We start from the raw sequence: 25,172 nt of genomic DNA on the forward strand, positions 1-25,172 counted from the left end.
GAGAAAGGGCCGACAGAGGACGAGATGGTTGGATGGCACCAGAGACTCAATGGGCCAAGAGTCTGAGCAAACTCTGGGAGATAGTGAAGGACAGGGAAAACTTGCATGCTACAATCCATGGGGGTCACAGAAAGTTGCATACAACTGAGCAGTTCAACAACAGTTATTATTATACATTATTATTATTTATATATAAGCAAAAAGCATATTGAAAGTAACAGTCATTTTATATGTCAAGATGCTTAAAATACTACAATTTATAATAACTATCCTTCTGCTATGATGTGTTACTACAAGTGTTCCAAAGGACTTTTCTCTCATGGTCGTAATTAAAATTAATATTTGAAAGCCTTAGCATGTAACTCCTATATACAAAAGACGTTAAGTTCTCCTTTTTAAGTCTAAGTATTAAACAAAGCCATGAAAGCACTTGTCCTAGAAAGTTAGTATTCTAAGTATAGGCACAGCTCAGAGATACTGAGTTTGCTCCCAGACCACTGCAATAAACTGGATATCTCAGTAATAGTATGTCACAATGAATTTGTGGATTCCCAGTACACTGCAAGTTATGTTTACACTATAGTATGGAAAAAAAAAAAAAAAAAAACCCCACTGTACATACATTAAGGCAACAGGGAACTTCTAAAGGTTCAGTGGAGCCCTCAGATGTTCTAGATTTGGGTTTTTTGAAAGACAAAATCTTTTAAGCATGAAATGGGCTGGGTGAAGGTGGATGACACAAACACACCAGACAGAATCACCCTGTAACATTCTGCTACAGACTGAAACTTTGTGTCCTCCCAAAATTCTTACAGGAAACCAAATACCCAGTGTGATGATGTTCTGAGGCAGGAGCCTTTGGGGTGATTAGGTTATGAAGGCCCAGCTTTCATGAATAGGATGAATGCGTTTGTGAAAGACATCTCAGAAGGAGCTTCTCTGGTGGTTCAGTGGTAAAGAATCCACCTGCCAATGCAGGAAACATGGGTTCCATCCCTGGTCCATGAATATCGCACATGCCACGGAGTAACTAAGCCCATGAGCCACAACTACTGGGCCTGTGCTCTAGAGACTGGAGCACTACCACTGAGCTCATGTGCCATGACTACTGAAGCCTGGGCGTGCTAGAGCTTGTGCTCCGTAACAAGAAAAACCACTGCAATGAGAAGCCCACACACCATAACTAGAGTAGCCCCACTCACCGCAACTAGCTAAAAGCCTGCACAGCAATGAAGACCCAGCACACTCAAAAGTAAATAAATAAAATTATTTAAATAAAAAGAACTCAAGAGATATCCGACCCCTGATCCATCTTTCTATGTGAGGACACATGGATAGAGCAAACTATCAATATAAATGAGGAAGTAGGTCCTCACCAAACAGCAAATTTTCTGACACCCCGATCTTGAACTTCCCAGCTTCCAGAACTGTGAGAAGTACATTTCTATTGTTTATAAGCCATCCAGTCTATGGTATCCTGTTATAGCAGTCAAATGGACTAAGGCACAGTCTAAGAAATGACTTAACAATGCTATGGGAGCTATAAGGTCAATTCCCAACCCCACCCCCAAACAGAGAATTGTAACAAGGTAGGTAATACCTGCCTTTGCCACTTTAACATTTGTACCAATGGTGCATAAGCATTTCCTTATTACAAAGCAAGATAGTGGCAACTGAACCTGTTATTTACTGTATTTTCATTGGCATTTGCAGCGAAGATTTTGTAGTGAAAATCCTGCCAATTTCACCAATGACATCTTTAATAGAGCCAGTAAAAATTATTCATTTTATTAAATCTAGTTCCTTGAGTGCTATTAAACTAGTATCATTATTGACTAGAAATGTTAAATCTGGTCCCTTCAGCAACATTCTGTGCAATGAAATGGGCAGTATGCATAAATCATTTCTGAAACTTTTAAGCTCAGCGACTGTCAAGGAAGACACTTGTGTGACTGAGTGTGAGCTTACCTAGTTGCTTTTGCCATGAAACATCTTTACTTCAAAGAACTGACAAACCATGGTTGTTTAGACTTAGGTATCTGGTAGATACTTTCATGAAAAATGAATTATCATTTCAAGGAAAAAAATTTGTTGCCAATAATAAAATCTGAGCTTTCAGGAGAAAATTAAACTTTGGAAAACTTAAACCCACGATTGTGAATCTGACAGCTTCCTAACATTTTAGAAGGGTTTACTGGTAAGATGTATGGTGGTATTACCAAGTCATCTTTTGATATTGTGTAAAAAAGTATCAACATTTGAAAACTTGCATAAAGCAATCAATCAATCATTTTCCAAACCATTAATACATAACTGTACAAAAGGATGCCTGGTGAAAAGATTCACTCAAAGTATAATAAAGATCAACAGATTTTACAAGTTTTGGTATTGTATCAAAGAATACTACTCCCAATTACCCAAAAAGACTGTAAAATTACTCTTCCCTCTTCTCACGATACATTTGTGTAAAGTCAGATATTCTATATTAATATTTGGTTAATATAACCAAAATATACTACAATAAGCTGAATGCAGAATCCTATACATCTTCTATTAAGCTAAATGTTAAAGAAATTTGCAAAGATGTTAAGATGTAAATAAAGCCATTCTTTTAATTTTGGGGGGAAAAGCTTTGTTTCAAAGCTAAGTTAATATGAATGGGTTTCAATATTCATTATTATTTCAAATGATGGTTTCAAATTTTACTATGGCCAACAATGACGTTATAAACCACAAAAACAAAAGCTCATTGGAGTTCTTATATTTTTTATGAGTATAGAGGTCCTAATATCAGCAAGTTTGAGAGTCACTGGTCTAGATAGATCCTTACAAATCTACACAAGTATGTCATGTGAGAAAGAGAATACACTGGTCCTTTTACCCTACAGAGTCCTACCCTGGGTAGGATAAAGAATAATAGTTACCATCATGTAGTTTATCCAGTAATACAAAGAGCAATCTCAAAACATGTCATCTGCAAATATTCAAGCTTTAGATGGGTAAGCTAAGGTTGCATAACAACCCTCCATGTTCCAAGTCAGGAGTCTAGTGAAATGTCAGAACTAGAATTCAAGTCAAAAGTTTCAAGGTCAGTGTCCTTTCCAGAGTACTAATTCATTTCAGTGCTCGAATTCCAGTGGCTTCTTCCTATCCCTAGATTTCTAGGGGGGATTTAAAGTATCTACCATCTTTTCTCTATTTATATACCTGTGAACAGTAATTCACCTACTCTGCAAATAGCAGTAGTTATCAAAACCACTTTAACCATGAGCTAGTTAGGGTAACAGCAGATGTGACATAGGGAAATAATCTTTGTCTAAGGAAGAACTTACTACCAAACAGCAATCAATCTAATTACCTGTGCCTAGAAGATGAGGGAGTCCTCCTCCTCCTAGAACGTGATCTTGACCTTGAGTGTCTTCGTTTTTCTTCTTTTTTATCTGGATTTAAATGAAAAGGAATCTGGATTTAGAAATCATTAAGCAAAAAGATTATTTCCATTTAGGAGTTGCTGTAAGAGTTTATTACACTAATGTTCAGGTTTACTGTATGATCCTTAAATTCAGGTAGCTAAAGGTTTCTGAAGCTATGAAGTGTCATCCATAAAACCTATGAAAATAATCACCTTTCTCATTCTTTACTCTTCAGAGGTTTCTAAACCATGACTCCTGTTTGCATGCCTTAGGTTCTCTTTCTCCAAACGGAGCTAAAATATACCCAGATTAAAACTCTACTCTGTACATGCTCATGGATTAATAACACCTCCCCAAACTGTACCTAAGTGTAAAATGTTTATATTTATAATAAAAACAAAGATAAACATTTAAAATTCTTGAATCAGCAAAATGTTCCTTTTTAGTCATCACTTAACTCTATGCTCCTTTCCTAGATATGTCTCATTCAATCACTCATTTCTATACTTCTGGGATAGAAACTAAACCAGCTCTCTTTTTAATCTTTGTTCCACTTTTGCATTCATTTTCAACACTGTGTAAGTTTACAGAGCAGAGCAAGAATGATCTGTTACCATTTAGTAGTTTAAAACAACACATAAATTACTTTAACTAAGGACCGAATGAAGGAAAAATACAGCCATTGCAATTCTTCATATATGGACTATCATTCAAAGTGAGAATGCTGGCCCTGCCTCAGCAACTAAGAGTAAAGAATTTATTTGCAATGCAGGACCTGCATTGGGTCAGGAAGATCCCCTGGAGCAGGGCATGACAACCTACTCCACTGTTCTTTGCCTGGAGAATCCCATGGACAGAGTAGCCTGGTGAGCCATAGTCCAAAGGGTTACAAGAGTCAGACGTGACTGAGGTGACTTAGCCCCCATGCACAAAGTGAGAATGAGTTCCTCTTTTACATTTCTATCATTTCATTAATAGAATTCAACTTATTGTGAATATCAAATTAACAAAAATTTGTGCAGCAAAAAAAATTTCATAAAGAGGTAAGTCGTTTTCAGTCATTTCAGTTATGAGTTTTCAATGAAAACAGAAATGGTGTTCTGGTTTTGGAGTCATACAGGTCCAGTTATCTATATAAACTGCTTGTCATGTGACACTGGGTTAATTATTTAATAACCTGGTTAAATGAGATAACATAAAGATTTGATATTAATGTATCCATTATACTTTATAATTATTTGTCTAATACCATATACAATAAAAACCACCCCATTAAGAATTGGCATGAAGAAAATGAATAAAGCATCGTTCATAATGGAATAAAAAAAACCAGGACCAAAAATCCAAATACATATATGCAGAAAATGGGACAACCATTCAACTCATCTCAAAAAGACAATCTGCAAAGAATAATACATTTACTTTTCTTTAAACAAATGGTGTAAATAGAAGAAACTTTATTAGGCTTTCTTGGTCAAATAAAGACTATAGATCAGGCAATCCCAACTTCACTTCAGTTCAGTTCAGTTGCTCAGTCCTGTCTGATTTTTGCAACCCCATGAACTGTAGCACGCCAAGCCCCACTGTCCATCACCAACTCCGGGAGTTCACCCAAACTCATATCCACTGAGCCAGTGATGCCATCTAACCATTTCATCTGTCGTCCCATTCTCCTCCTGCCTTCAATCTTTCCCAACATCAGGGTCTTTTCAAATGAGTCAACTCTTCTCATAAGGTGGCCAAAGTATTGGAGTTTCAGCTTCAACATCAGTCCTTCCAATGAACATCCAGGACTGATCTCCTTTAGGATGGACTGGTTGGATCTTCTTGCAGTCCAAGGGACTCTCAAGAGTCTTCTGCAACACTACAGTTCAAAAGCATCAATTCTTCAGAGTTCAGCTTTCTTTATAGTCCAACTTTCACACCCATACATGACCACTGGAAAAATCACAGCCTTGACTAGACGGACCTTTGTTGCCAAAGTAATGTCTCTGCTTTTTAATATGCTGTCTAGGTTGGTCATAACTTCCCTTCCAAGGAATAAGCATCTTTTAATTTCATGGCTGCAATCACCGTCTACAGTGATTTTGGAGCCCAGAAAAATAAAGTCAGCCAGTTTCCCCATCTATTTGCCATGAAGTCATGGGACCAGATGCCATGATCTTAGTTTTCTGAATGTTGAGCTTTAAGCCAACTTTTTCTCTTCTCTTTCACTTTCATCAAGAGCCACTTTAGTTCTTCTTCACTTTCTGCCATAATGGTGGTGTCATCTGCATATCTGAGATTATTGATATTTCTCCCAGCAATCTTGATTCCAGCTTGTGCTTCCTCCAGCCCAGCGTTTCTCATGATGTACTCTGCATAGAAGTTAAATAAGCAGGGTAACAATATACAGCCTTGATGTACTCCTCTTCCTATCTGGAACCAGTCTGTTGTTCCATGTCCAGTTCTAACTGTTGCTTCCTGAGCTGCATACAGATTTCTCAGGAGGCAGATCAGGTGGTCTGGTATTCCCATCTTTTTCAGAATTTTCCACAGTTTATTGTGATCCACACAGTCAAAGGCTTTGGCATAGTCAATAAAGCAGAAATAGATGTTTTTCTGGAACTCTGCTTTTTTGATGATCCAGTGGATGTTGGCAATTTGATCTCTGGTTCCTCTGCCTTTTCTAAAACCAGCTTGAACATCTGGACGCTCACAGTTCACATATTGTCGAAGCTTGGCTTGGAGAATTTTCAGCATTACTTTACTAGCATGTGAGATGAGTGCAATTGTGCGGTAGTTTGAGCGTTCTTTGGCATTGCCTTTCTTTGGGATTGGAATGAAAACTGACCTTTTCCAGTCCTGTGGTCACTGTTGAGTTTTCCAAATTTGCTGACATATTGAGTGCAGCACTTTCACAGCATCATCTTTCAGGATTTGAAAAAGCTCAACTGCAATTCCATCACCTCCACGAGTTTTGTTTGTAGAGATTCTTCCTAAGGCCCACTTGTTTCACATTCCAGGATGTCTGGCTCTAGGTGAGTGATCACACCATTGTGATTATCTGGGCCATGAAGATCTTTTTTGTATAGTTCTTCTGTGTATTCTTGCCACCTCTTCTTAATATCTTCTGTTTCTGTTAGGTCCATACCATTTCTATCTTTTATTGAGCCCATCTTTGCATGAAATATATTCCCTTGATAGAATTTTCTTGAAGAGGTCTCTAGTCTTCCCTATTATATTGTTTCCCTCTATTTCTTTGCATTGATTGCTGAGGAAGCCCTTCTTATCTCTCCTTGCTATTCTTTGGAACTCTGCATTCAAATGGGTTTATCTTTCCTTTTCTCCTTTGCTTTTCACTTCTCTTCTTTTCACAGCCATTTGTAAGGCCTCCTCAGACAGCCATTTTGCTTTTTTGCATTTTTTTTCTTGGGGATGGTCTTGATTCCTGTGTCCTGTACAGTGTCACAAACCTCCATCCATAGTTCATCAGGCACTCTTTCTTTCAGATCTAGTCCCTTAAATCTAGTTCTCACTTCCACTATATAATCATAAGGTATTTGATTTAGATCATACCTGAACTTAGGCAAACATAAATGACTAAAAACAACAGTAAAACCCCCCAAATTAAAAACCACCAAAATACCACACAAAGCATTAGGTAATCCTAGGCACCAATGTTTCAGAATGAGTAATTCTCTGCTTTAGGAATTGGGAGGTGCCTGTCTTGAACACTGTAAGATGTTTAGCATATCCCTGGCCCCGTTGGTCTAGTCAAGGCTATGGTTTTTCCAGTGGCCATGTATGGATGTGAGAGTTGGACTGTGAAGAAGGCTGAGCGCCGAAGAATTGATGCTTTTGAACTGTGGTGTTGGAGAAGACTCTTAAGAGTCCCTTGGACTGCAAAGAGATCCAACCAGTCCATTCTAAAGGAGCTCAGCCCTGGGATTTCTTTGGAAGGAATGATGCTAAAGCTGAAACTCCAGTACTTTGGCCACCTCATGAAGAGTAGACTCATTGGAAAAGACTCTGATGCTGGGAGGGATTGGGGGCAGGAGGAGAAGGGGACAACAGAGGATGAGATGGCTGGATGGCATCACTGACTCGATGGACGTTGTTTGAGTGAACTCCGGGAGATGGTGATGGACAGGGAGGCCTGGTGTGCTGCTTTCATGGGGTTGCAAAGAGTTGGACACGACTGAGCTACTGAACAGAACTACCCACTGGATGCAGTTTGTATCAGCATGACAACTAAGTTTTCTCCAGGTATTTCCAAATATGCCTGGGTGACAACACTTACCGGTATCACCCATCCCCCTCTGAAATGAGAATCACTGCCCTAAATGAACTTTTATCAAAATACGGGGGAAAAAATGACTGAAGTATTATTCAACATATTTCCAAACATAATTGCATAAATCTATTTACCTGGTTCTATAGCAGCAGAAATTAGGGACTGTGCTTCTCGTACTCTCTTCATGGCTTCCTCTATTTCTTTACTAGAGGTATCTGATTTCAGACTTGGTGAAACAAGACCAGCAGCGACATGATTCAATCTGGAATAGAACCAAGAATTGCATTTGACATATTTAAAAACATATTTATAAACATATTTATATATCCAATTAAATACACATTTCCCATCATCATTTTACTAAGATACTCCTTGAAAAACAGTGAGAAGACTCCATGATAACTTTGACAAAATCATAATAATATAGTAAAATGGCACTATGCAAAATGGAACTTGGCATTTTAAAAGACGCAGATATGTCAAATAAAAAACTAATTTTGCTGAACACCCATGAACTTTCCATATACTTTCTAAGAATTGTTAGTAAATGAGAATATAATAATGCTACGTTCCTTCACGTGATTTATAAAACTTTACTTCATCCTAATTTTGTTGGGGAAGAGAATTACTTTTTAAGCTTACAGATGACAAACTGAGGCAGAAGCCAATGACATATCAAAGTTACTTATGAAATTCCTGACTGCAAAGACTAAAGGGTTTAGTCTTTAGCCTTAAGGGTTTATGAAAATGAGAAAAAACTATAGACACCGAGTTGAGGATGGTGGTTATTTGTGGGCAGTGTAAAATGTAAACAAGAATGACTACGGGGAGATTTTTTATTTTTTAATTCTATTAGTCATATTTTACTTAATAAACTTCATGGTAGATACATGCTTGGATTTCACCTGGTCATTTTTAGAAAAAAATGCCAGTAACTACTATAATCAAATGATTCTGTTCTGCCTCCCCCACATGCTCTCCTACTTACTGACAGTGACTTTCACCCAGTTAAAAAAGACACAGATGTATAGAACAGTCTTTTGGACTCTGTGGGAGAAGGCGAGGGTGGGATGATTTGAGAGAATAGCATTGAAACCTGTATATTATCATACGTGAAACAGATTGCCAGTCCAGGTTCGATGCATTAGACAGGGTGCTCAGGGCTGGTGCACTGGGATGACCCTGAGATGGGATGGGGAGGGAGGTGGGAGGGGAGTTCAGGATGGGGAACACATGTACACACATGGCTGTTTCATGTCAATGTATGGCAAAAACCACTACAATGCTGTAAAGTAATCAGCCTACAATTAAAATAAAAAGAATTAAAAAAAAAGGAAAATGAATTTAGCTCAGATTTAACACACTAAGGTGCTTCCCTTGTGGCTCAGCTGGTGAAGAATCCGCCTACAATGCGGGAGCCCTGGGTTCGACCCCTGGGTTGGGAAGATCCCCTGTAGAAGGGAATGGCTGCACACTCCACTATTCTGGCCTGGACAATTTCATGAACTGTATAGTCCATGGGGTTGCAAAAAGTCGAACACGACTGAGTGACTTTCACTTAACACACTAAGAAATGACTCATGAAAACATCTCAAGAATCTGTGATATGTCAACTAGGAAATATAAATGGCAGCATGAATAAAACTTTTCAAAGCACCGAAAGACAGTGACTTTTAGTACGTGATATATATTACTCTTGCTATGGGCTAGTGCTTCCCTCACTTCTGTCTTTCTCTCATTCATCTCCCAGGCTTCTCTGATCTTCAAGCCAAGTTCTTCTCCTTGTCACAACATTCCCACAGCATCTCTGTACCTCCTCGAGGTGGATACACATGCTTCACTGTAGTTAAATAACGTGACCCTTCCTGAGTATAAATGCCATGAAGGTACCAAGCAAGCTTATAGGAGGTAGTCAATATAATTTTTTAAATGAACCAACTAAAGACAATATTTAGCTCTCTATTCGTCATCCTGAGACAATCCTTAGGATGATATTCATGATATAAGTCTGAGAAACAGCTTGGCTTGCAGCAGAAAGGCAATCTTGATTCCAGCTTGTGTTTCATCCAGCCCAACATTTCTCATGATGTACTTACTCTGCGTATAAGTTAAATAAACGCTGACAATATACAGCTTTGACTTCCCCCTTTCCAAATTTTGAACCAGTCCGTTGCTCCATGATCTGGTTCTTGACCTGTGTAAGTTTCTCAGGGGGCAGGTAAGGTGATCTGGCATTCCCATTTCTTGAAGAATTTTCTAGTTTGTTGTGATCCACAGTCAAAGGCTTTCATGTTGTCAATGAAACAGATATTTTTCTGGAATTCCCTTGCCTTTTTTATGATCCAATGGATGTTGGCTATTTGATCTCTGGTTCCTCTGCCTTTTCTAAATCAGGTTGTACATCTGGAAGCTCTTGGTTCATGTACTGTCGAAGACTGGTTTAAAGGATTGTGAGCATTACCTTGCTAGCATGTGGAGCAAGCTCAACTGTACAGTAGGTGAACACTCTTTGGCACTCATCTTCTTTAGGACTGGAATGAAAACCGACCGCTTCCAGTCCCGTGGCCACTGATGAGTTTTCCAAATTTGATGGCATATTGAGTGCAGTACTTTAATAGCATCATGTTTTAGGATTTGAAATAACTCAGCTGGAATCCATCACATCCACTAGCTTTGTTCACAGTAATGCTTCCTAAAGCCCACTTGACTTCACATTCCAGGATATGGGACACTAGGTAAGTGATCACATCATCATTTTTGTGTCCTTAAGACCTTTACTGTACAGTTCACCTGTGCATTTCTGCCACCTCTTTTTAGTATCTTTTGCTTCTGTTATGTCCTTGTCTTTTCTGTCCTTTATTGTGCCGATCTTTGCATGAAATAATCTCTTAGTATCTCCAACTTTCCTGAAGAGATCTCTAGTCTTTCCCATTGTATTGTTCTCCTCTTATTTCTTTGCACTGTTCACTTAGGAAGACTTTCTTGTCTTCTAAGTAATCTTTGGAATTCTGCACTATATTTCCTTTTCTCCTTTGACTTTCACTTCTCTTCTCAGCTATTTGTAAGGCCTCCTCAGACAACCATTTTGCCTTGCAGCATTTTTCTCGTAGATGGTTTTGGTCACTGTGGTTTAAGCTATGGACAATGATCTTCAAAGATTAAAAATTACACCAAAACAAAACCCTTTATAGATGGGTTTACTTCTTGATTTTTCTTTCTAGAAAACAGGATTATGTATTGGATGCCAGTGGTCATGTATGGATGTGAGAGTCGGACTACAAAGAAAGCTGAGCGCTGAAGAATTGATGCCTTTGAACTGTGGTGTTGGAGCAGACTCTTCAGAGTCCCTTGGACTGCAAGGAGATTCAACCAGTCCATCCTAAAGGTGATCAGTCCTGGATATTCATTGGAAGGACTGATGCTGAAGCTGAAATTGCAATACTTTGGCCACCTCATGTGAAGAGTTGACTCATTGGAAAAGACCCTGATGCTGGCAGGGATTGAGGGCAGGAGAAGGGGATGACAGAGGATGAGATGGCTGGATGGCATCACCAACTTGATGGATATGAGTGTGAGTGAACTCTGGGAGTTGGTGATGGACAGGGAGGCCCGGCACGCTGCGATTCATGGGGTCACAAACAGTTGGACATGACTGAGTGACTGAAATGAACTGATTGCATGCCTTGAGATAAATTTCTTTTAGGTATCAAAAAATAACTGCTATCTGTAGACACTGACATATTTCTATCATCAATGGAAACAAAAGGAAAAAAGTTCTTACTTGGGATCAACAGTACTCATAAGTTTCAGCAACTGATCTGCAGCAAGAGACTGGAAAATAAAAATATTAAAAATGAGAACACAGAATAATAAATGATTACTATTTTAATTTTTAAAAACATGTTGAAATGACCTAGAACAGTTTGTCAAACCTATAGAAGCTAACATATCCCAAGCACAATGACCAACAGAAATATAATGCCAGCCAAATACGTCACAGTAAATTTTCTAGCTGCAAAAAAATAAACAGATGACAATAGTGACTACAGTACTGGATATCCAGAGCTGCTTTATCAAGTTAAATATAAACATGATGAAGCTGAACAGTCCAGATTTTATAGACTAGCTCCTGCTTATTTAAAGATTTCCTGAGGATAAGTAACATTTTAAGGAAACATGTAAAACAAAAATCAAAGTGCTCAGTCAGTATAATAATCAAAAAGTTTCATAAAGAACTTCAGAAAAGTTTTATCTAAATTGCAATGAGGGAAAACAAAAATTTCCAAGTGAGTAAATGACAAGAGAACAAATTATGAACACATTCCTATCTTTTCATGACTTGTATTCTGACTTTGCAACATTGATGTGGTAGTGGCTTCCTATGAAACTGGTCTTTACTTTGAACATCCTAAAATGAGAAATTCTTTGACAGGCAAGGGGCTAATGCAGTGACCTTTTAAATCTCTCATTAAGAAGTTTACGTAAGAAAAAAATCACTATAATGTAACAGTTGGTTATCTCCTGCTGTTGAAATGCAAACTAAAATCTAATGAAGCAAATTCTTGAATTACAAAAACGAGCTCAGCGTTCAAGGATATTAAATTACCTGTGAGTTCAAGTTTGCTCCAGGAAGCCCAAGTGCAGCAAGGGCAGGATCAAGGGTAGGAGCTCCCAAAGCAGCCAATGGAACGGCGCCAATCTGTGAAATTTCAAATTGTATTTATTTAAAATTTTGTTTCTATGTCTTATACTGTCAGGTTGGCAGAGTATGTGAAGGTTTTTTTTTCCTCTAAAGGGTCAGATGATTACTAGTTGAAGTCTGTAAGCTGTGGAATCTCCTCCCCCCAACTAAGTGTGTGTATCTTAAGTTTATTCCTTAGGGCTTCCCTGGTGGCTCACATGGTAAAGAATCTGCCTGCAATGTGGGAGACCAGGGTTCCATCCCTGGGGTGGGAAGATCCCCTGGAGAAGGGAATTGGCAACCCACTCCAGTATTCCTGCCTTAGAGAATCCCATGGACAGAGGAGGCTGGTGGATTACAGTCCATGAGGTCACAAAGGATCTGACATGACTTAGCAACTCATACTTACATTTCTTAGCCACAGCAGTAGTAGCTCTTTCTACACCCGAGATACATATATTCATTAAGAGTTCCCTAGTAATTTCCTGTTGTATGTTCTTAGTCTCTTAGTTGTGTCTGACTCTTTGCAACCCCATGGACTGTAACCCGCCAGGCTCCTCTGTCCATGGGATTCTCCAGACAATAGTGCAGTGGGTAGACATTCCCTTCTCCAGGGGATCATCCCAACTCAGGGATCGAACCCAGGTCTCCTGCGTTGTAGGAGGATTCTCTACTTTGTGAGCCACCAGGAATTCCTCATAATTAGTCAATTTAATGCACACAAACAATGCAAAATCTTACAACTGTGCAGGCAGTTTGAGCCTCTTCACAAGCACTGTGCTTAAAGTTCTCCTAGTTTCATTACTACTTATTAAGTACAGGTAGCAAACATACTATAATTTCAGAGTTAAAATCCTGTTAATGTAGTTGATCCTTGAGCAACATGGGGGCTAGGAGTGCTGACTCCTCATGTAGTCAAAAACAGACCTGTAACTTCAGTCAGCTCTCCATATCCACTCGCCCATATTTTGATCCAACCAATCTTGGGTTGTATAGTACTATAATACATATTCAAAGTGAAAGCGTTAGTCGCTCAGTTGTGTCCGACCCTCTGTAACCTCATGGACTATAGCCCACTATACTCCTCTGTCCATGGAATTCTCCAGGCATGAATACTGGAGTGGAGTGGATAGCCATTCCTTTCTCCAGGGGATCTTCTTGACCTAATGATCAAACCTGGATCTCCTGCACTGCAGGTAAATTCTTTACCATCCGAGCCACCAGGAAAGCCATGTAGTAGTTAAAAAAAGAAATCCTCATATAAATGGAGCAAACAGTTCAAACTCACATTGTTCAAGGATCAACTATTATAAAATTGGCTTAATCATTTATTATACAATTTTATACATCAAAGGTATCTATGAATTACCCTGATCTTCAAATTCATCTTCACGTTATCTACTTAATGTAAACCCCAAGAGCAAAAGATGAAAGAGTATGGGGAAAGAAAAAAAAGTCTTAACTTCACACTTTAATTTTCTCAGTTCAAATGAACATATTAAACATCTGCAATAGAAATATGCTTCATGACTTATGGGCTATTTTGAGAGTCAGTGACAAAATGATAAGACACATATTATTTTTGAGAATGTCCTTAAAATGTAAACTACCACTTTAATACTGATGATTACAATCGCATTTTACAATACTCTGACCACGTGACAATAGTCTGTGAAGTGCAATCACACAGGACTCAAAAAAGGCACAAATACATTTAGATTTATCCACCATTCTGTGTTCCTTTCCATGCTTTAAGAATTCAATAGAACTAATACCTGGGTAAGTGGGTTAGGAGTAGGCAGGAGTCCACCACCAGGCAGAAGACCTGCCACTGCATTAGCTGGTGCCAACAGAGACAAAGCCTTAGTCTCATCAGGAATAACTCCTGCAGAGAAACACCCACGCATTAGAACACACTCTTCTGCAAGACAGAAAACACACAAAAACACCCAGAAAATGTCTCCCTGATACACCACCTGAGTTTGTTGAAAGTACTTATGTTCGCTAAAATATAAAGCTTGATTTCTATGATTATTTATCATTAATTTTATGTCAGAATGAAACTTCAATGTGTGAAAATTTGTTTCCTTTTTCTCTACAAATGGTTAAGTTTCTAGAGTAAAAAAAAAATAGCACAATACACACTACTTTTTTGTTAACACTGCCAAGATTTCATCACCTGTACTCGATTTTTAAGTCATGAACCAAACGTAAGCAAGCACAGTCGGTTCTCCAGGGGTGTGCTCTCAACTTTCAAAAGCTGTTTTATGAACAACGACTCGTGTCGGCTGCTTCACTATAAAGCACACAGAAAAATCAAGATACACAAGACAAAAAAAGTTTGATTTAGGGGTTAATAATATGGTACAGTTACTATGATTTTCTTTTACACCTACCATACAATTTTGTAAAAATTAAGAGAAAAAAGTATGTAAAGGAAATATTCTGTTGAATCAAGAGTAGGGCTTTTGCTGACTCATGAAAATGAATATGAATGTTTCTGAAGGTCTCTGAATACACACAGGATGTGTGTGGGAGTGAGTGAGAGGGAAAGAGAGAGAGAATAAGTAAAACATGGCACATTCCTTACCTGTACAGTAAAATGCTTTATGTTCCAATATGTGCCATGCTAACCATACCAAAAAATGCTGCTATATAGTGTCAGTTCAAAAGCTAACTTAGCCAAACTCCTAAAGCCAAAAACAACATGTATGTCTGTTTTTAAAGCCTAATCTGTGTATTCAGATAAAATCTAAGGGTCCTGAGACAAATATTTATGTAGACAATTTAAATTCTATCCAACAGCAAAAGCCCTATAACAGATGGATTAATCTGTTAATGTGCCCAAGCCCCCAAAATGAGAGTTCAATAATACAATTAAACTACATATTTGCAAATACCAGTAGTATTTCTGTAATACATATTAAGAAACTGCATCTCATCATAAAACATACAATATGTACAGGGCACTTAAGAGAAACTGGATAAGCTGCAGAAGAAAACTGTTGGGTGGTATTTTCAGCAGGGCCTGGTATATAGTTCAGGCTGAACCAGGGAAAAGAACTGTAAAACACAACAACAAAAAAGAAAAACCACTGTTAAATAAAGGTAATGGTTCCTTCCACCTAAACTGAGAAGTGCCGATAATATAAACAAATGTATACTACACAGCACTGTTATCTTGCTTGTGTCAGAGCTGTCATCAATTTAGATACCAAGAGTTATGGAGGGGGGGAGAAGGGAGAAGATTTAGATATAGGGCATTAATGCATCATTATTAACAAACCTACAAAGATTATGGGATAATTTTGCATGCAAAATTATGTCTCAAGAGGATATTATTAAGTATCAACATCTTGCTAAAATTAGTGCATTTGCAACATTTCTGGCAAACTAAAATCCTCTTGAATTTATTGTGAGACACCGGATAGAAGATCTGCATCCATTAAAAAAAAAGTCATGCATCTGATCCTCTGATTAAAAAAAGACTATTTAAAAATAAAACTACAATTTAAAAATAGCAATGAGGCCCCTCACCAGTTAATTTTCATGCGTCAAGAGTATTTTTTTTACTGCTGCTTTGATAGAACCATGAAATACTGCATGAATGTGTAGAAACGAAAGAAAAAGAAACAGACAAAAGAAACAAACATTAACCAAGGAACCTAAATAGTCCCCAAATCCATTATTATTAAGAGTTCCTTCCAAATTCAGCTATCTCAGTTTTATCGGTTAAACACTATTCCTTACCGTAGACTTTGTGTCTATTGTTCTAAAACACTGACCAAGAAGCAACGGCATAATGTAAGAGCTAAAACCAGGGTGAATGGTGACAAAAAGGTTGAGTACATCAGTTATTTAGTGGAGGCAACATTAATACAGCATACCATACCAGTAATTACCAGTAATATACTAATAGATTCTGTAACTAAATAGTTCTGTAATTCTAATAATGTACTCCCTAAATATCTGTTTCAAAACAAATCCAAAAAAATTACTATGGTCTAAAAATATTTATGAAATCTTGTTATATGATATACTGTATTATGTTCAGGGCTTGGGAACTATGACATAATATTTGGCCAAAAAGAATTTTTAAAATTATAAGGCTAACTAGTGTTTGGCAAATTACTCACATGATTTGACCCTTGTTCCAAAAGCTATGTTCTACATTTACTTATCCTACATTTGAATTCTGTAAATTTTCTCTTGATGGTAAGTCATCCTACAACAGGCACACTGACAGAAAATGCTTAATCAAAACACACTCACAAGTTCATCACTACATATATATATATATATACACACACTTTAAAACCTTAAAACTGGGCTCATACACTTTAATAGCATGGAGACAGATTTACTGTAATATAGCATGCTTTAGTTTATCCATGAATGCAATTTAATTTCTTTAGAAAACCACAGAGGAAATTTTTCTAAGTTTTAAGGACTAGACATTTCACAATTTTTACAAGGAATGGTTTAAATGTTCACATCAGTATTCAAAGATAGCAACTAAAGTTAACAGTATCTAGATTCTGCTTCCACTGACCAGTTCACCAAGGAAAGGGGAAAGCATTTATACCCTGGTCAGCATATGTTAATAAAATCCAGTAACTTTAACATATTTCAGTGATTTTTTTCACTAAATTTATAGTTACCAAAAAGCAAATAAAGTAGCAGTACACTGGGAACAAGCTAAGTATAAAGTATGTCTTAGAAAATTTCACAAAGTGGAATAAAAATAGTGTTGTCTTGTCACAGTGGCTTTTTAAGATCCAAAAACCCTGCTCATTATTTTTCTGCCAAATTACTTTAACAGCCTAAAATGTAAAAAGAGAGAAAATGTAGTTAACAAATGGTTACACCAGGAAAACACTTGGGGGACTTGAGTGCTTGCTGGCCTTTAGTTAATGTCTAGAATCCCCTGTAGCTGCAGAGGACCCACTGTTTTTCAGTCATCTGGAAGAGTTTTGCATTTGCCTTCTCCACTACAAAAATCACACACACAAATAACAGAGAGAAGAATTTATTATTTAGAGATATTCTAGAAAATATAGCAAGAATGAACAAGAAAATCTGGCATAAAACAAAACACCCAGTGCCCATTTGGCACCTAAGCTATAGGAAATATTGAACTTCATAAAAATCAAACCATTGCGACCCTTGGTATACTGAAATTCAATGTGGGATATATTTTTTAAAGTTATTGGTAAGAAGAATCACTAAGAGGAATCACTATGGAAATAAAACCAACCTGGTCACATTTATTCAAAATAGAAACATCATCATGCATTTATTTGAAGGTTTCTGTATAAATGTTCATGAAGTGAACCGTTCACCTTCAGGACTTTTATATAAAACAATATTAAATTAAATAAGTAGATGTATCTTAAGGAAATTGGGGAAGTGGTTTTAATGAACTTAAAATTGTTTTAAAGTAATGCAAAAGGTTAAATATCTTATAAAAACAAATCAGATTTTGAATTTTAAGTTAGAAAGCCTTCATGTAAAAAATATGGACCACAGTATAACAAGGGTTTCAAAATGTTAATAGCTTAGATTTTTTAACATGCTACTAATGCTCACTCTAAAACTACACTGAGGTAGATGGTCATCATAGGATGCCCACATAGGTAGTTAAACAAAGCACAAACCTTCTGCATATGGTACGACTATCAAAGCTCTGTCAACGAATACAGTGTTTGTCAGATGCTGTGCCACAACTGCTGAGTCCGGATCATGGAACTTAACAAAGCAGACTCGGGAGGAGACTGGTAAAGGCGAATCACTAGAAAATACACAGATAACATAAAAGAGGAAATTATAAGCAAAAACACAAATGAATGACTCACAAATACCTGCATTCCAAAAGTATAAGAGGCAGAGAAATACATAACCACACACATATTAACCAGTTCAAAAATACAGGGCGTTTTTCAATAAAGTACTATCCACAGAACTGACTACATAAAATTACACCCAGAACAATCACTGTTTAAATTCATAATGCATCAAGTTAAAAAGTTTGAAACCAGTCTCACAGTCTGAAGAGATCACAAAAATGTCAGCATTTCATAATATCAATACCAGGCATTTTAAAATACAAATAGCAAGTAACTAGTTTTGGCTTGGAAAACTTTTCATTATGGCTAACTTTTTAAGAGTTAAAAACAAAAATTTTCCATTTCAGGGACAAAAGAGTATACTGGTCAAGTATATCTATTTGACAATCAATTGAGTTTTCTTGACCTGCCTACTAAATGCCCTGTCCTCTTTCATCTACAGCTAATTAAAACTCCCAGGCATTATAAATAGTTAAGGGTCTCTTAGGGCAGTTTCACACAGAGAAAAAAATTAAGCACTCATGGGAATACTACCACCCCCCTCCCCCAACTATTACCCAAAATTTTAATTAACAAAAAGACACTTTCCTTGGCAACTTGTTTATGTAAAACAAAAACAAGCTAAGGTACAAGCAACAGTCGCTCTAAGCAAGATAAGATTAGGAAGGGAGCAGAACTGTTTTTTAAAAATATAAGACAGTTGACTTTCTGCCATTGAACTTTTTGTGGAAGGAAAGATTAAATAAGGTAGGGGTTTCTCTGCTCTCTAACACTAAACCAAAAGCTATTTGAAAATCAATGAACTAAAGTAATAACATTATCCCAGGTTTATATTAGAATCTTGGAAGTGGGGCGGGGAGGACTACAATTAAATCAAGATCTTTGATGAAAGAAGTACTGAATGATGCCATCTTTAATTCTCCCTGATGATTTTAATATGCACCCAGTGTAAAGAACCACTGCTTTGTTTAACAAGCCAATTATATCTTGAGACTCAATAATGAAGAGGGAAACACTGTAATATTTTTGAATTATTAGAAGGGGGTAACTGACAACTTTTCTAAGTAAACGAGATTTTCATGCATACATAAAAATTGGATCACATCAGATTGGTCACACTAAGTGTTTCAGACTGTTGTTGAAAAGAAACATTTTCTTATAATTTGGGCACAATATGAAAATAAAAACTTCTTACCAACATCAATCTATAATCTGAGAACTCTAACCTCTTAGAATGTAAGTTTTCTTAAAGGCATTGCCCTTATTAGCACAGATGCTAATCTAGGTTCAAAGCAAAGCTGTCAAATGTATGTACTGAAATGGATTTAAGCCATATTGCTAGACAAGTTTACTGGAAAATGCTTTTTTTTTTTTAAAAGGATACTTTTTTTAATGTGAAGCATCACTGTTCTGAAATTTAAAAATGCTGCACCCAGTATAATGAAAATAAAGCTTTTTCATCATTACTACTAGAGCTACATAGCTCTGACAGCCACATTTTTACAATTAAAAAGCTCTTTAAATGCTATCATTTTATGTTCTAAAGTGTAAGCACTTACATTTCTTAAAAAGTGACCCTACTATACATCTCTACCAATGACCCAATTTTGTTCCTATTTGCAGGCCAGGTATAGAGATGTAGACATATGGAAGGGACATGTAGACATGGGTGGGGACAGTGGGATCAACTGGGAGAATACGATTGACATATATACACTATCATGCGTAAAACAGCTAGTAGGAAGCCGCTGTATAGCACAGGAGCTCAGTTTGGTGCTCTGTGACAACCCAGATGGGTGGAATGGAGATATACACAGTTGATTCACTCTGTTGTACAGCAGAAACTAACACAACATTGTGAAGCAATTACACTCCAATTAAAAAAAAAGTGACCTCTACTATTTCTTTGACACCATCTATTGTCATCTAACTGAAAGAAAATATGACTACCAAATATCAGGTGATTTAAAGAATATAAACAACCAAGAGTTCTTTCTAAAAAATTAGGAATGTATGCCTACATGCCCCCAATATATTTCCATTTAGTGATCTTAAATGTTCACGTTTCTCTATCCACTCATGTATGTGCAACATTATTTGACGACTCTATTATACCTATAAGTGGTGGTGAGGTAAAGATAAAATATCAACAATTTAAATATTATGGGAAAGTACAGTAAGAACACAGAAGAGCAAATAATTCATCTCTCCCCATTTTAAACTGTCGTGTAAAACCACTGCCATTTGGTCCTGCAATTTATACGGTCACATTTTCTCAGTTAAAATCAGTAATAGAGACGTTAAGAACTGACATCGGAAATTAATTTTCCCACCCTTAGGATTTTTTTTTTTTTTCCACCCTTAGGATTTTGTGCAAGTACCACTGCTAAAAATATGACTGTTAAGAATTAACATAGAATTATGTTTAAGAATTAAACATAATTTACCTTTAAGAATATCCTTACCTTTAAGAATTAATATAGAAGAGGCAGTGCAGTTGAAAAGAACTGAGGAACAAGATAGGGAAAAGGAAGCCTTGTGTGATGCTTTCATCATCTAAGAGTGGTGGTGGTATTGTGTCTAGTTTCTTAGTGACCTCTGAGGCTTGTTTCAGAATCTTCTGGGATGCACACATAAAACTCAGATGACTGTTTCCACCTCAAGCCCACTGAATGTGAGAATCCTTTTCATAGGAAGGCTCTGATTCTTAACAAGATCCTTAGCTGATATTCATGACTGCTAAAGTAGAAATTCTGGTCTGGGTCAGTTCTTTCAAGCTCATCTTAATATTGAGCTAACCACTTCGGAGCAGAGAATTCTGTGCTTATAAACAAAGTTATCTCTTAAGCCCCACAAAACAGCAAGTCTGTGACAAAATTAACAACTCTGTTGACCTCACATCCTCTTTCCCTCATGTGTTATTTAGTTCTAAAAAAACATAGTAGATTGTTGCATTTCGTTTTAAATATAAATTTTATATTTTAAATATTTTGTATTTTTAAATAAAAATTTTTAAAGAGAAATTATGTTCTCTCCCTTACCTAACTATACTAAGTTACTTAGATGATCATTAAAGTATCTCTTTTTGGTTCCTGAGAAGTTAGTAATGGATTTATCTGCAGTGTAACTGAAGTCTTCAGTTACTGAGTGAGTGACATATGCTTCTCAAGGATCATTACCTGATAAGCACTCCAGTGACTTTCTCCACTGATACCTCACTAAAATCAAACATTTGAAGAATATCTATTAGGTGTAAAAGAATGATTCCATTCACAAGTTGCTTGGCCTTGAAGGAAATCATGAAGTGGTAGAAAAGAATCATATTAGGTTTCAAATACTAGTTCTGACACTGATAGAAATCTATGTGAATTTCAGTTCATTCATTTGTAAAACAGGATCCAAGTCTTAGTTCCTCTGTATATATAAGGCTATCATACTGAACAGGGATAAAATACTACGTTACGAAGACAGGTTGTATCACTGCATGGAATTATAAGTTAGCAATTTCTGGCTTAAAAAAACCAAGAAATAGGTGGATTTGATAATAAAATAAAATAAGGGGAGACACCTTCTTGAGGTTCTCAGTGAAATGTTTGTGATCCCAGGAATTTTCCCCACAAACAGGAATTTGGGGCTAAAATTAGAATTTCAGTAGGTGTGGGTCGGAGCTCAGTCACGTAATACTTTAAAACTGCCCCTCAAGTGATGTTGATGACCCCAAGGAACCTTATTCTAGAAGACAGAGAAGTTAAACTTGTCAGTTGGTGAACAGCTCTACAGAGAAAAAGCACTTAAATTGAATAGAGAAGGCAGGGAGTGGTTGCCATTTTTATTAAGCATGAATCGGTGACATCTGACCAATAAAAAGAAAGCAAGCATGTCAGAGTTCCAGGTGGATATGAATACCTTCTGGGAAAAACACACACCCATTAAAAAAAAAAAAAAAGAAATCAAGCAACAAATATATTTACAATCAATAGAATTTCAAGTTAAGTCATTTAATCTTATTCTATGAGTAAGAGTAAATTTTTGAAGTATTTCTGGAAAGATGAACCCCTTTTAGACTATTAGGACTCCACAGCACATTATCTGCAACAAACTACTACTGAAGGAGCTTAAAGAAATCGTCAATAAAGTAATTCCAAATTGTGCAGGTTGGATTAGCTATTAACACTTAAATTAGTAAAAAAAAAAAAAAATATATATATATATATATTTTCATACACATATAATATTAAATGAACAAAAGGATCTACACTCACACTATTCAATTTGGAAAGGTCACTAAAGTAATGTAAAATTCACTACATTATAACCTTACATATTTTCAGAAAAGAAAATGATCTGTACATGGGTGCATATATGAAGGAGTCAGAGCAAAAATGTGTCAATATTTATTCTTCCCAATGCAGGAAAAAAATCCTCTTAATGCAGAGCACCCCAGAGATCAAGTTACCTGGAACACACAACTCTCCTGGTTAGGATGGAACCACTCCACTGACTACAAATCAAAAAGCCAGTCTGTTCTATCATGACTCCCCCTAGAGACAACGGACACGGTAACATCCCACACTTGTCATCTTTTTATGACAGTATCATAAAAAGAACATTTTCACACAAAAAAATTTCATAGTCAGCAACTCTAAAAAAAATTCTTAATGACTTGTGGGACTGGAAATAATTTTCTTATAAGTAAGTCCAGCATCTCATACACTTTCAGAAATAACATGATTACAATCAAGTAATCAACAATAATCAAATGTGTCACTTTCATTTCCTGCCATTTTACCATTTATTACTACTACTAACGATAAAAGGAGTGTTGGGAGAAACGAACAGCAAAACATCCGTTTCCGTAAGTTATTATGAAAGCCATTTGTCCTTCATTGTCAAAATAAATACCTGTTTAAAATAACTTCAACAGAAAGTCTGTTCCTAGAATTCTACACTTCATGTAAATTAACTAACTCTAAACCTCCCTCCATACCTATAGTACTCCCAAATTAAAGACAACAGGGCACTTGAGAACACTATTATCTGAAAATACTTTAAGGAAAACATGATGAAATACAGTAATGAATACCGACTGCAGTCTGATCAACTTAAATCTGCGCACAGATATATCATGCCCAGGTTATTAATGATTTATTACATCCACAACAGTGGATTCTTTGAGGATTCCAATCTCCTGTTTAGTACTTAAGCGGCATCATAAAAAACTTATGGTACAGCTGGAACTGAGTACCCACTGACAGTAAAATCTGAATTTTCACTCTTTCCAAGGAGCACTGGTCTGTTTTATTATTTCAAATTTTGCTCTAGTATTTATCACATCTTATTACAGCTTCTTCTTTTTTTTTTTTACAATTACTGCACTCATTTAACACATCTGTGATAAAAATAAGAAATGTAAGACAACAGGATAAAAACAAAAACCCGTATACCGCCAATTACAAAATTTAAAGTTCTAAAAAATTCCTTCTGAAGAACAATTCTAGAATATAAAAAATGTGTACGTTATTTAAACAAAGGAAAATATGAGGTTTCAGCTGTAACTATTCTCATTTTAGAAAGTACTCAGGCTCACTGTAGAAGGAAATGGCAACCCACTCCAGTATTCTGCCTGGAAAATCCCATGGACTGAGGAGCCTGGTAGGCTACAGACCACTGGGTCGCAAAGAGTCGGACACGACTGAGCGACTTCACTTCAGGCTCACTGAATGTCTGTCAGAGTATTAACTGAATTATGTTCCATGGGCCAGAATCACTTAACAATATTTAGCAGTAAGCGAACAGTTTATAAAGTTCAATATCAAAATAACACAAACGAAAATTTTTGTTACTTTTCAAAGAATTCAAAGGCTTTTTTTGTGTGTGTGGAAAATTTACCTATACAAAATACATAAAATGGAGTCTGTCTTGCTTTTAAGGGCCCCCAAAACGACCTCGCAGGCACAATTTAAAGAGAAAAAAAAAAAAACCACCAAGATTAGAAACCAGTTGTCTCCTAAACCCCCAAACCCTGGCCCTGCCTCTTTGCATCAGTAGTAGGCCTAATGCAGATTTCTTTCATAAGTAAACCCAACAGCCAACCTCAACTGAAGCAGCCTAGCCCAGGGAGGCATCGACAAGGGCCTGCAGGAAATGATATGGGTAGGCCCAGGCTGGGGAGGAGTTAGCAAAAACCGTGATGGTGGACGATACTCACTCAGGCGGGAAGAGGCGCAGTTCGTCGATCTTGCCTAGGAAACCGAAGAGGGTCCGCATCTGCTCAGAGCTAGCGCTCGGGGAGACATTAGTCACCTGGATTACCTCGGTGCCGCCGCCTCCGCCGCCGCCGCCTCCGCCCCCCGGCCCGCCGCTGGGGCCCGGGCCCGCAGTGCTGGGGACGATGGTAGTGTTGCTCATGGCGCTGCTCGCGTTCTCGCTCCTGCTTTAACACACCAAACACACAACAAACAGTGAGAGGGAGGGGGAAGAGGAACCATTCGCCGGAAAAGGCACAGGACTGTGTCCGAAGCTACAGCTGCTCCTGCTGCCGTCGCCGCCGTTTCTCCGCCCCGCCGCTCTCCGCGGGGAAGGAAGAGAACGCGCGAGTTCCAGACCACGAGAAAACAAACGGCCGCCCCCACCTCGCCTCCAACCACCTCACTCGCGGCCCGAGCTTCCCACAATGCCTTGCGGCGCACGGGTGCGTCACCGTCGGCTCCGCCCCCTGCCGGCCCAGCAAGCCATGCTCGCAACCGGAAAATACGCGACAACGGGCTGTTGTCTAGTGAAAGGCCTTATCTACATCCCTCTTCGCTCCTTCCCCCCGCCCCATTCCTAAAAAGAGGAGAAAGGTGGAAGGCATTAACTTCTTTTGTTTTTTGTTTTTTAAAGCACGCCTCCACTCCCCGGCAAAAACTGCACACTTAACCAACTATTCTTATTTAAATGCCCACGGTATTTCTTTG

At 37.5% G+C, this 25,172-nt stretch overlaps 1 protein-coding gene across 6 annotated transcripts in view; it reads right to left on the reverse strand.

The window, feature by feature from the left end:
* The window catches only part of SRSF11 (serine and arginine rich splicing factor 11), a 50,407-nt gene that overhangs the window by 12,330 nt on the left and 12,905 nt on the right, over nucleotides 1-25,172 (reverse strand). For 2 of the 6 annotated variants that reach the window (XM_070367857.1, XM_005898160.2), the window contains exons 2-8: nucleotides 24,425-24,649; nucleotides 18,028-18,161; nucleotides 14,146-14,255; nucleotides 12,296-12,388; nucleotides 11,471-11,520; nucleotides 7,824-7,951; nucleotides 3,359-3,440 (exon numbers count right to left, since the gene is read on the reverse strand). In XM_070367857.1, the coding sequence (XP_070223958.1) occupies nucleotides 3,359-3,440; nucleotides 7,824-7,951; nucleotides 11,471-11,520; nucleotides 12,296-12,388; nucleotides 14,146-14,255; nucleotides 18,028-18,161; nucleotides 24,425-24,624 (797 nt within the window). In that variant the 5' untranslated portion in view covers nucleotides 24,625-24,649. The other 4 variants (XM_070367855.1, XM_070367856.1, XM_005898161.3 and 1 more) reach the window with 4 other exon arrangements.

The sequence above is a fragment of the Bos mutus genome, chromosome 3 (genome assembly GCF_027580195.1).
Source record: "Bos mutus isolate GX-2022 chromosome 3, NWIPB_WYAK_1.1, whole genome shotgun sequence".
In the NCBI taxonomy this organism is placed as follows: domain Eukaryota; kingdom Metazoa; phylum Chordata; class Mammalia; order Artiodactyla; family Bovidae; genus Bos; species Bos mutus.